General features: G+C 39.6%; 1 protein-coding gene across 2 annotated transcripts in view; it reads right to left on the bottom strand.

Moving 5' to 3' along the window:
- Positions 1-947: 947 nt before the first annotated feature.
- Positions 948-13,354, bottom strand: part of LOC138042074 (inactive tyrosine-protein kinase PEAK1-like) — a 13,787-nt gene continuing 1,380 nt past the window's right edge. Inside the window, exons 1-5 of one of the 2 annotated variants that reach the window (XM_068887814.1) lie at positions 12,486-13,354; positions 9,025-9,252; positions 7,080-7,310; positions 4,317-5,644; positions 948-3,842 (exon numbers count right to left, since the gene is read on the bottom strand). The exon at positions 12,486-13,354 is cut by the window's right edge and continues 1,379 nt beyond it. In XM_068887814.1, coding sequence (XP_068743915.1) covers positions 2,832-3,842; positions 4,317-5,644; positions 7,080-7,310; positions 9,025-9,252; positions 12,486-13,354 — 3,667 coding nt within the window. In that variant the 3' untranslated portion in view covers positions 948-2,831. The remainder of the gene's footprint in view (positions 3,843-4,316; positions 5,645-7,079; positions 7,311-9,024; positions 9,253-12,485) is intronic. The other variant, XM_068887816.1, reaches the window with a different exon arrangement.

Below are 13,354 nucleotides of genomic sequence, written 5' to 3'. Positions count from 1 at the left end.
GGCATACCATTAAAAAGCCTTCTATCTGATTGTATCACGTACTCAATATCAACACTGACATTGATAGCAAGGACAAGGGTTGCTGGTCTTGCTGGTCTTTCATATACCGGATCTGAAATAATTAGTGTCCATAAAGCAAAAGAACAAAGCAAACAATGAATAACAATGGTTCTTTTGTCCTCCGCCATTTTAGTCCGGTATATGAAAGTCTACCCACTGGGATTACCTTCATGACTTTTGTCACCTGACATGACGTCACAACTGAAATGGGTCTATAGTGAGTTGCGGAGTAACGGACGAATTAACTTGCTGTTAATCAGTGCCTTCTGTCCTAACAAAAGGCTATGATTGAGACGTTACTAAAGTTGCCTACGTTGCTAGAACTCGCGTTTTCGTCGCTGGTGCGTAGGAATGAGAGAGAGCTTAAGCGAGGACGAGGATAACGGCTACCAGAACGCCACAAAACAATAGGTTTGATGAGCAATTACAATGGCGAGCTTAAGGTGGTTCAAACCAGTTTCAACGCTTCCAAGTGACACTCTTATTAGAAAGGTCGGCATCACAACGTTGTATCATGTATTAGCAACATCGTGATACTAAATGAAACACGAATTATTGCTGAACAAGATGCAGTCATTATGACAATATGTCACCGTGGCAATGGGCAAGGCCTGTAAAAACACCCTTTATTTTGTATTTAGTCGCTTATATCTCAAAAACGAACTCAGTGACCCTGATTTTTTAATTCTGAAGGGTATTAAAAGGGCAAGATGAAACTTTCTGCAAAGTTAAAAAAAAGTCTGTCTCCGGATTCAGAGCCACCTTGCTTCTGTGATTTTTTTTAAGGTGGCTCTGAATCCGCAAGACAGATTTTTTAAACTTTGCCGAAAGTTCCATTGTGGCCTTCTAATCACTTTTCAGCAATAAAAAAGGGGGGTCACCGAGTTCGTTTTTGAGAAATGAGCAACAAAATCCAAAATATAGGGTGTTTTTGCTGGGCTTTCCCTTTGCCAACGTAACCTGCTACATCACAATAATGACCACATCTTGTTTCATATGGTACCATAACATTCCTGTTATGTGATACAGTGCTGTAGCGTCATTCGATCTAAAGAGAGTGTCCTCTAATTGTTGAAACCCTTTTGAGCCTCCTTAAGCAACGACAACGGCGGCAGCAACGAGAACGTCATCTCAAAAAATAAATTCGCGTAATTTTCATCGCTACGTGACTATTTCAACTTTTTAAATGTGAACCAAGGGTGCGGTAGTTTCTCAAAAATGACGCTGGTCGGAACGGCTCTGTCGTTTTGCTGACGACGGCAAAGAAATGGACAAAAGTGAAAAACGCACGTGCAGAGCGTGCAAAGCTATTGTTTTTGCCCACTAAATATGCAAATTTGTGACATTCTTGTTGCCGTTACCGTTGCTTAAGCTCCCGGATAGCTCTGCACGCCCCGCACGTTTTGTTTTTCACGTTTTGATGCACTCCTTTTCCCTTTTCGTGCTAGTGACGTGAAATGAGGTTATATGGGGCGTTTTCAATTTACCAAGAAATTCCGGAAATTCCGGTTGGGATGTAAATGGAACACACGTTTTTGGTTCGTTCCACTGGAAAACTTCCGGAATAAACGGAACTTCTGAAAAGGTAGTCCTGTTTTCCTTTTGGAAACTTTCCGATGGAAATGTGTGTTCCATTTACAACTTTTGAAAGGTCTTACCACTTCCACGCTATTCACGGCCACATTTTTAAATTTTGGCGCGTAAAAATTTAAAATTTAAATTTAAATTTAAAATCACTGGGCGGCGAACGGGCCTGAGTTAAATGGAACACGTTTTTCACCCGATGGAAATTTCTGGAAATTTTGTGTAAATGGAAAACGCCCATGGAGGACAACAGCACCTGACGTGATTTCAATTTTCTCTCCAACCGTCCACACCGTTAATACCAATTTTATTCCTGGAATGTTGATACATACTATCCATGCCTGACGACTTGAACTAATCGCGAAATTATTACAATAATGGGAAATAATATTTTTTGATAACGTTTTCGTAGCGGTCGTCGACTTCCTTGCTTAAGCTCCCTGATGACTAGCTAACAAAGGCTCCCTCGTGAGTCTGAATTTTGGGAAAAAGTCAGTGAAAACCCCGTAGCTTAAATATGCATTAAATATGGGGCTATGGGTTTTACATAAGGCGCGTCAAACTTCTTTCTTTACTCCTTCATAGAAGGGGCTACTCAAGAAACAGGGTTTATTAAGACCATCAACGCGACCTGCGACCACGTTGATGTGCCAATGCAACAATCACTACTTTACTGCGATTTTCATAATTCTGCGGAATTCATCTTCAAGCGCCAACGGCCAAACTGCGTTTTGGCTTCCATCAATCAAACTTCCAACACCAGCCACAGGTGACGAAATCAACTGATGCGTGACATAACCCACCAATCAGCATCTTTGGTTCCCACAGTACATTCGTTCATTCGAACTCGACGCCGATGGAAAGCGATGGAATCTGTACGAATCTTTTTACTGAAGAATTTCTAAAAACATATAATGGTGATCGAACTGTGAACTAAACAAAAACTCCAATTCTCTTTCCGGCGGCGGAGTCGATCTTTCTGGCTATGTTCGGAAATATGATTGATGGAAGCCAAAACGCAGTTTGGTGCTTGGCGCTTGAAGGTAAGATTCCGCAGGTTTATGAAAATCGCAGTAAGGCAAACACTTCTTTTGCATTGGCTGAACGAAAATAGGCGCTCGCGAAATGTGCAAATGAGCTCCATATGAACATCTGAAGGTATTTTTACCTGTAGGCTGGATTATATCTTACTTATCAAGATCAAGTTGTTGATAAATGTAAGCTACAGTCTCCACGGACGCGTCCACAAGAAATTGGCACTTCATGAACATCTCCACAAATTCATCCTTGATACATCCTTTCTGCATTTGATTTCGTGCGATCATCGCAACTGTATGCGCACGCTCAGTTTCTAGCCAATCACTTATCGCGCTTTCGATGCTTTCATCTTCAAGTTCTCGTGGTCCCCATAACAACACTTGAAACATTTGAAGGGCTTCTCTAGCGGACGGACGCTCTTGGGGAAGTCTTTGCAATAGCTGACGAGCAATAGTGCAAAGCCCCTTGGAAAACTGTGATTTTACAGGAATGGGTGGAAGGTCACTTTGGTCGAAATCTTGTTGTATAAGAAGACGATTAACAGCAAAAGGGTTTGGTCTGTGAAGCAACTCGTATACCAAGCATCCCGCTGCAAATGTGTCACACTCCTCATAATTCAAAAGAGCAGCTTCTTCTGGCGAATTCAGTATTTCCGGCGGAAGGTGTTCCCAGTTCCCACCGAGATCGTCCGCCGCGCTCTTGCTTATAATAAAAGGACTAGGTCGAGTAGTTTTAGCCTGTTGCAGCGCATGTTGAAAATTGCAAACAACCAAGAGACCACAGTCGAGCAAGTAGAGATTTTCGGCTTTTAAATCGCGATGTGCGAGAGCTTCTCTATGTAAATGATCTATTGCACTCAAGAGTTGTAGCATCAACAAACATATCCTCTTCTCGTACGTTTCAGGGTCGTTTTCGTGTTCTTGTTTGCTTCTTTTTACAAAATAAGCGACTGTCTCACAAGGAATCTGATCTGAGATGCTGACAGATGTTTCATAAGAATCGCAGTCAGCTCTTCCAATGACATCACCGGGTATGGCATCCGTGAAATGCGTAAGGACACGTGAGATGTTAACGTGATTCGGAATAGTTTCCGTAACACGCATGTCGAGTTTGTAAGGTGAAAGTTCCACTGCACGAGAAGAGGATGTTGGGTATTCGACCTGTTTAAAAAATGATTACTCTTAAGAAAAAAACTTTACCAACTGTGACAAAAAGTAACTTCCAATTCTAAAACACAACCTATAACCGGGAGTCATGGGCTGCTGCTGTAACTAAGAAAAAGTTGACGGGTGAAAACACTTTTCGCATGATCGTAGATGAATCAAAATAGTAATGAGGGCAACAAAAACAACAACAAAGAACACAAAAACAGCTCAACGTTTTTTAACTCTTAAGCTTACACACAGCCAAGAACAAGTTCTTTATCAATTTGGGAGATTGCGGTAATCAAACAACAGGAAATAAAAAAATATATATCGGTTTTTGAAGGTGTAAGCATTGCAGTATTCAAAGAAAAACTTCTCGGAACAGAGTAGGAAACTAACGAATCTCGGACATATTGATAAAAGACGACTGATTTCACCACTGCCCTACCCTGCTTCGGTAAATTATATAACCTTTTACATTTAACTAACCTTTGCAAGCAATTTCTTGTTTCCTTCCCAAAACATGGCGCATTTGACTGGAACAAGAACTGCTCCAGGGCATTTAATGTCTAATGCTTCACCACACACCTCATAATCTGACCACCTCGTGTCTGACAAATCCAGACCATTATCTGAGAGTAGCTCTTCCAACCACGAATCAATCATTTCTTCCAAAGTTTGCAATTGCAGCTTTAAAATTCTATTATAACGCTTCTCGAGACCAGCAGAGCCGGAAAGACTTCTACTTCGCACCACAGGCTTCTTTGTCAGCAGTGATCGGCTGTCAAAACTGTAGGACCTTTCTCGTGTGGAATGCAAAGTAGCTTTGGTACTTGGTGGTCTTGATGGAAACCTAGGAAGAGATTTAGAATCGTCCTTAACTCCTGAATTGTGGATGAGAGTTGGTGAAACCACTCGCATTGGCCGTCCAGCAGGGTCGGGTTTGTCACCTGCGGATTCCTTCAATGCATTAGGTTTCTCACATTGAAACCGAACTTGCCGAGACCGTGGAATAGCTGGTAGGGGACCAAGCTTTTCTTGCTCGACTCTTGACAGTGTCTCGGCAAGAATTTCAGCATCGTTCAAATTTGCCAACGCCGCCTCCATTTTGAGAGTTATCTCGTCCTGATTTGGTTGCAGATAGGTTGGTTCTTCACCTCCATGACTCAATGAATCCGTAGTGGTCGCCTCACTGTGTTGAAACGGCTTCACAAGTTTAGCTACTCGAGGGGGCTTTTTAGGTTTCTCTAAAGTGCCACCGCCTTTGGACAGAGGAAAGTTAATGTAGCCGATACCTGGGTGGGTCTGCATTATAGAGGTTCGTTCTACAGTAGGAAGGGCGTCTATTGGCAGCGAATATGGAGGTGACAGAGGCCTGTTCGGTGTTGTTGACGTTTCTGAAATAACAACAGAGCTCTCTTCCGCCCTTTTCGAAATCTCGGGATCCACCAAGCTTGTCTGTTGAGTTTCAACTAAATTTGCATCTGATAAGGTTGGGTGTGGTGTGATCTCTTTAGGAGTAAAAATTCCCAGGACGTCATCCTTCATGACTATTGGCGCACTTATTTCAAGTGTTTTACTGAGTCGGTTTTTCTTTTTGCCACCAAATTTCTTCATGGATGCAAACGCTCTCCTAAGCGTTGACTTGGGAGACGGCTGGGCTTTTGCAGGGGTTGGACTCGTGGCAGTGGCAATGTTGTGGGGACCAGAAAAAGTCGAGGAACGAGTCGGCTTTGTTTGGGAAGCACTGGGACTTACTGATTTGATCGGTGTCACAGGCTGCGAAACGGGCGACTTTGGTGGTGGGGGACTGGAAGCTATCAAAATTAAACAAAAAAACGTGAAGAAAAAAAAGAAATATGAATAAAATTCAAGTCTACCTACAGGGTCTTGGTCCTTTCCTTACTTACGTTTTAATGATATGAAATCAATACAAAACAAATTGCATGAAATACAATACAAATTTTATCGCAAATAAGACGGGTGGACTTATTAGTTAAAACGGTCCATATAAGAACGATAGCAACAACGGCAACGAACATGTTGAAATTCAATTAGTATGCAAAAAGGTGATAACTTTTCTATTGTCACTTACTTCTGATTGGCTTAAACAGCAAACGGTTAACAAAACTTCATAAAGCAGTATTATATTCATCCTTACTTTCCAACCGACTTCCATCTTTCATCTGGTCTCAGTTTAAATGAATTCCACAGAAATCGTATGTGGGGAACATGTAAAATTGTAAACGTTTCTTGGCTTTTGTTTTCAACTCTTGTGATTGGTCAAAATCTTTTAACACAAAAAAACACCCTTTCAAAGTGGGCTGTAAATGAATTTTATTTAACTGCCTTCCTGTAGGTTTATGCATTCTCTGTGTAAAAATGATAACATTCCTATGTGGGGAAAGCCCCGTTGCCGCATAACAAAGGAAATTGCTATCCACCTTACACGGATCATTACTTAATAACAAGCTGATTCTTTCCCTCTCGCGTAGTCGTTTTTGGGGAGTTGTATTCATACGTACGACTCCCCTAAAAAACGGCAGCGCAAGAGGCTAGGTGATTCTTGGAAAGACTTTTATCCACATTTTACAAGAGGCTTTTCATGTGCCTACAACTACACCTACACTGGGGGAAACCAGTGAAGGGATACACTCATGACCATTACTGCAACAATTGAAGAAAAAAGTAAAATGAAAAGGACTTAAATCAACGGAAATTTGGTCACAATCAATTATTTGATAACGAAAAGATGCAATTCTCTCAAAAATGGAAGTATTTCTCCGCATCCTTCATTCCAAGCTGGCAGTACAACCAGAGTGTTTATTAAATAAATAGACCATTTTACAGTTCTGTGCTCAGTGGCCAGGCCTTTGAATAAAAGGAGGCTGGAGTTGACGATGTTTTGATACAAACCTCATTGCTTTTCTTATGTAAATAGAAACTTGTTAGCATTACAACATTATTTACATAAGAAAAGCAATACGGATTGTATCAAAACAAGGTCAATTCCAGCCTCATAACTGAGCACAGAACTGTAAACTGATCTATTAGGAAAGTTGGCGAACTTCAAGAATAAAACAATTGTTGCTTTTTGATGTTGAACGCACATGTCACGTGACATTGACAGTGACACTCTTCTTGTACAATTGTGTGAAAATACAAAAACTAGCCTATTGACAAGAAAACAAAATACATGCATTAATTAAAGGTGTTAAGATAGAAATATGTCCCCATCATGCACAAGCTTACCACTAGGGGGAGGGGGTGGAGCACTTCTTTGTGGTTTGACAGGCCCCTCGAATACCTCCCCTACTGTGTTACTGTCAGGACTCAGAGGTACACCTTCACTTGGTTCATCCAAGCTCCCATGGGGTAGGGGTGATGTGGGACTTGTCACATGATTTGAGTTCTTAAATGACAGCCGTCTGCGATGACTGGGTGGATCAGGAACTGAACTAACAGGTAAGGGTAAAATTGCAGCTAAAAACAATTCAAACCAAATCAACAAATCAAAAGCAAAATAAAATTTTTGTGACATTACAAATCAAAGCTTCTCACACAACACAACAGTTTTACAAGCAGCAAACAAACAGATGCACTAATAAATCTGAATAAAATGCAGTTCAACCAAACTCTTATGCAGCAAACAGGTGCCCTTCGGCTTGCAAGGTACCAAACTGTTTAAACTAATCAATCAATAAGTCAAGCACAACTTCCCAAGATAAATGCACTGAAATTAGGCAATCTTTAAATGAGCTAGTTGACTTACAGTTGTAGCTAGTTAATGAACATACATTCAAAAATTTTGGTTTTATCAACGGAGTTGATAATGGAACTTGGCCACCGTACAGAGATTAAAAAGCTGATGTTTCGAGTGTTAGCCCTTCATCAGGGCTAATGCTCGAAACATCAGCTTTTTAATCTCTGTACGGTGGCAAATTTACATTATCAACTCCATTGATAAAACCAAATTTTTGTATACTACTTCCCCACCAACGCAGCACCACAGTTTCTTTAGAAACTACCCCCTTCATTCACTAGTTAATGAACATAGTTAAATAAGCTCGCTGCTCTTTTCTCCAAAAGTCTGGTGGTAAAATAATGATCTTACTATTGTTGCAAACCAAAGGTTAAGTCAGATTAATTTTTTTTTTTTTTGTTACACTTTTTCAAACTTAGGTTGGTTATACACTCAACACAATTAATTTGGATTGAAATGCGTGTTGACACAAGAGAAAACCTGGGAAGGAGAAAGAAGTCTGTGCAATGGACTTTTTGTGCCACTTGTGAAATCAATACAAAAGAAATTATATGAAATGCAATACAAATTTTATTGTAATATGAACATGGACTTATTAGTTAATAACAAGCTGATTTTTTCCCTCTCACGTAGTCGCTTTTGGGGAGTCGTATTCATACGTACGACTCCCCTAAAAAACGGCAGCGCAAGAGGCTAGGTGATTCTTGGAAAGACTTTTATCCGCATTTCACAAGAGGCTTTCCATGTGCCTACAAATACACCTACACTGGGGAAACCAGTGAAGGGATACACTCATGACCATTACTGCAACACTTAAAGAAAAAAGTAAAAGGAAAAGGACTCAAATCAAGGGACAGTTGGTCAAAATCAATTATTTGATAGGGAAAAGCTGCAATTCTCTTAAAAATGAAGTATTTCTCCACAGCAGCTTTCATTCCAAGCTGGCAGGACAACCAGAGTGTTTATTAAATAGACCATTTTACAGCTCTGTGTTCAGTTGCCAGGCATTTGGATAAAAGCGAGGTTGGAGTTGACGATGTTTTGATACAAACCCCATTGCTTTTCTTATGTAAATACAAACTTGCTAGCATCACAACATGATTCATTAGAAAAGCAATACGGTTTGTATCAAAGCAAGGTCAACTCCAGGGTCCCTTTTATCCTGACTCGTAACTGAGCAAAGAATTGTAAAATGGTCTATTAGGAAAGTCGGCAAATTTCAAAGAGCCAAACAATTGAGCGCTTTCTGATGTTGAACGTGCACGTCACGTGACCTTGACTGTGACCCTCTATGAAGTCTGGTACAATAATGTGTGAATAATAAATAAATAACTAAATAAACTAGCACATTGACAAGAAAACAAAATGCATGTATTATAGGCTGGAGTTAAGATAGAAATTATAAATGTATGTTCCCATCATGCACAAGCTTACCACTAGGGGGAGGGGGTGGAGCACTTCTTTGTGGTTTGACAGGCCCCTCGGATACCTCCCCTACTGTGCTATTGTCTGGACTCAGAGGTACACCTTCACTTGGTTCATCCAAGTTCCCATGGGGTAGGGGTGATGTTGGACCTGTCACATGATTTGAGTTAAATGACAGCCGTCTGCGATGACTGGGTGGATCAGGAACTGAAGTATCAGGTAAGGGTGAAATTGCAGCTAAAAAAAATTCAAACCCATCAACAAATCAAAAGCAAAATAAAATTTTAGTGACATTGCAAATCAAAGCTTCTATGACAACACATCAGTTTTACAAGTAGCAAACAAACAGATGCACTAATAAATCTGAATTAAATGCAGTTCAACCAAACTCTTATGCAGCGAACAGACGTCCTTCAAGGCCTCGGCTTGTAAGGTACCAAATACTTTAAATTAATCAATCAATCAATCAATCAATCAATCAATAAGTCAATCAAAACTTCCCAACATAGATGCACTGAAATTAGGCAAACTTTAAATGAGCTAGTTGACTTAGCTAGTTAATGAGCATAGTTAAATGAGCTTGCTGATATTATATCTTAAAATTTTAAGCTCATGAATTCAAACTTTTAGTGCACTTTATTTAAACAGAGTTTAGTCTGTGCTTCACAAAAAAGCAATCCAGGTACAGGTAATTTTTATGTTGGCAATTTTAGTATGTTAAAGCTATTCATTGCCGAAAAATATGTGGACAAGACAAGAGAAGAAAAGAGAAGAAAAGCATTTGTCTCCTGAAAGCTGCTCTTTTCTCCAAAATTTTGGAGGTAAAATAATAATCTTACTATTGTCACAAATTAAACCACAGGTTAAGTCAGAGCTTGTTTAATTAATGGGGACATCTAGTTTTTCTGTAAGTGATTAACCCATTGACTCCCGGGGGTTCCCCATTGATGAATAAAATCGTCTGGCATTAGACAGAGTAAAATACTAAGAAGTATGGCTCGTTCAGGCCAGGTTGGGAGTCAAAGGGTTAATAGGGACATTTAGTTTTTCTTTAAGTGATTAACCCATTGACTCCCGGGGGTTCCCCATTGATGAGTAAAATCGTCTGGCATTAGACAGAGTAAAATACTAAGAAGTATGGCTCGTTCAGGCCAGGTTGGGAGTCAAAGGGTTAATGGGGACATTTAGTTTTTCTGTAAGTGATTAACCCATTGACTCCCGGGGGTTCCCCATTGATGAGTAAAATCGTCTGGCATTAGACAGAGTAAATTACTAAGAAGTATGGCTCGTTCAGGCCAGGTTGGGAGTCAAGGGGTTAAATAACTGGCCCTCAATTTTGTGACTAATTTTTTTTGTTACACTTTTTTCAAAATTAGGTTGGTTATAAATAGCAAATTTATTATTATGTTACACTCAACACAAACAAATTGGATTGAGATGTGTGTTGACACAAAAGAAAACCTGGGAAGGAGAAAAAAGGGTGTGCAATGCATTGTTTGTGCCACTTGTTTTATCAACTCAACACAATACCGGTAACTACAAAGGACCTCCACCAAGCTCTCAAAAATACCAACACAAAATGCTAATTCAAGGAAGTTATTCTATTTAATGATGTCACGAGCATCCTTCTGCATTAAGAAAACACTTGAAGGTGCATTTCTTTTGGCACAAATGGCATCATGCCTCTCACAGATTTACAGCATTGCTGTATATCAGCAAATTTCTGCATCACATATTTATACTGAAAGCTCCTCATTACATAATACCTGTTCCCACTATAAATAGGTTGTTCATGAAATCAAGATTTCATTAAATGTACATGTAGAAGGTTTATGATGGTGAATGATTCTAAACTTGAGAGCTATGCAAAGCTAATTAAAGCAAGCCTATATTGAACACAAAAATAATAATACTACGTTTAAAAATGGACTGAACCTCAGTGCAAGCATGAACCTCTAAAATACTCGTATGCATTTTGATTTTAAAACAATGTGTTAAAATAATCCCTGGTAATTTGCTGCATCTTCTCGAAGAAATGAAAATGAAAGTGAAAATAGCACAATCTTTATTAAGCATTTCAAAAATCATTAATAAAGAAGGACTGATAGTGAACTCACGTCGAATATGCAGAAATTAAATATTGTACAGCAAATGAATAATATTATTACTCCGGGCAAATTCAGAAAGAAACACCATATTTCTTGACCATGTGAACAGAGTAATTCATCAACAATCCACATGTAAGTGCAAAATATGGCCAGTGAATAATTTCAGTGTACAAAAATTTGGTTTTATCAACGCAGTTGATAATGTAAATTGGCCACCGTATATAGTCCAGCTTTTAGAATCTCTGTACGGTGGCCAATTTACATTATCAACTCCGTTGTATACTACTTCCCCACCGACACAGCACCACAGTTTCTTTAGAAACTACCCCTTCAATAATTTCAGTGGTCATGCATGAAAATTAACCAAGACTTTGATTTTATTGCAATGGGAATTCAATATGGTTGCCAATACAAAATTGCCCATAATGCGAAAAGAGAATAATAATAAAGAAAGATGATAGGCTGGTCATCCTTGTGGATGTTGCTTAACCCATTTACTACTGACCCGTGCCCCCCGCATTATTATAACCCCCCCCCCCCCTCTCCTCCTGCAATGTCAATAATTGACATTCACACCTAAAGCACCCCCAACCAAACAAGCCTCAAGCTTAAATATCTGAATGCTTAACTAATTGGCAAGACAGTTACTCAAATCAAAGTAGAAGAAATGAAACATTGGTTTTTAGTGACACTGGGGAGAACCAGAGTACATGGAGAACAACCTCTTGCAGCAGAGTAGAGGACCAACAAACTCAACCCGCATGAGATGTTGAGTCTGGGAATCAAACCTGAGTGGTAGAAGATGGGTGCCCTCATCTCATCACAGTGCAAAACCTGCTTCCCATAGCATAGCAAACTGATCATCTCCTTCCAGTTAGGTTTCTAAACATGGTTGTGTTGATTTGAATTATCTGTGTTACTTTTTTAACATGGCACTACATGTCACTATGCATAACAAAGGTTTTTAATAAAATAGATCAATACGTTTTTGTAACTAAGTTATGATTAGTTTTTCAAACAGCAGCTCATTTTTTGACATGCCAATGTAATAATTTTTATTCTCTTGTGAACAAAACCAAATTTAGTTAGCACGAATGATTTTTTTTTTCACTCTGAATCTCTGGATAAAAGACTCAATTATCCAGAAATTCATTATCTGCGGTAGTCAGGGCAGAAGTGCCACTGCAGCCTTTCATTATGCATAACATTAATGATTTATGATTATTAGAGAATTGGTTGATTAAAAGATAATGCCTATGTAAAATTCAATAATAATTTTATTATTCTCACTTTTACAAGAAAAAAACTTGCATAAAGCATGATGCATGAACATAATTGTACACTACTAGTTAAGGCACTTACCAACTGGTGGAGAATTAACATCTTTCTTTTCTTGGAACTCTGTGTTCTCTGTTCTGATTACATCTGTAAGAATCCTTGATATGCGAGGGGCAGGTCTGGGTAAGGAACCAAACTGGGAAGGTACTTTGGATCGTGGCCTTGGTGCTGGGGCTCTACGGACGGCAGGACTCTTCTCCGCAATATTTTTACTTGCAGGGCTTCGTGGGGGGCTAGAAAAAGCAGTTCCTTTCATGACAGGTATTGACTCTTTCTTTCCATCTAGTAAACTGCACTCTGGTTTACAAGGGGCTTCTTCTGAAGGTTCAAGATACACATGATGTCTGAATTCATCAACTTGATCTTTCTTCAAGTCCTTCTCTTTTGGGGGTAAGGGTGGGAGATCATTTTGTCCCTGTGTAATGGGACATGCTACACCCATACTAATATCAACCACCTTGTAAGGTTTTGTAAGAGGAGTTGGTGTTGTATTCTCATAAACATGGCCATCAGCAGTGTTGCATTTCTCTTTGGCCAATGATTGTTCATTACTGGGCTTGTCTTCGATCACTTCTGGCTGAGGTTTGTCAACCTTATTCATAGCATTCAATTTTCCAGATGCTTTTTCCACAAGGAGACCTTCACAACTGTTTTCGGGAAAATCTGATGTACTGCAGCTATCCCAAGTGCTGCTTCCCCAAGAGCTACTGGAAGTTCCACTGGAATCCATAACAACATAGCCGTTTTTTTCCCGAAAAACATCTGGCACCTCCTTTGAAGTTATAAGTTGTTCGTTAACTCTCTCATTAGTAGCAACATCAGAATTACTGCCTGAGGCACTGCTTGAAGAACTTCTCCCATTCGATAATCTAGTATTTTCGTATCCTGAATCA

Source organism: Montipora capricornis, chromosome 3 (genome assembly GCF_036669925.1).
Source record: "Montipora capricornis isolate CH-2021 chromosome 3, ASM3666992v2, whole genome shotgun sequence".
Lineage (NCBI taxonomy): Eukaryota > Metazoa > Cnidaria > Anthozoa > Scleractinia > Acroporidae > Montipora > Montipora capricornis.
This window is presented reverse-complemented; position numbering and strand designations above follow the sequence as displayed.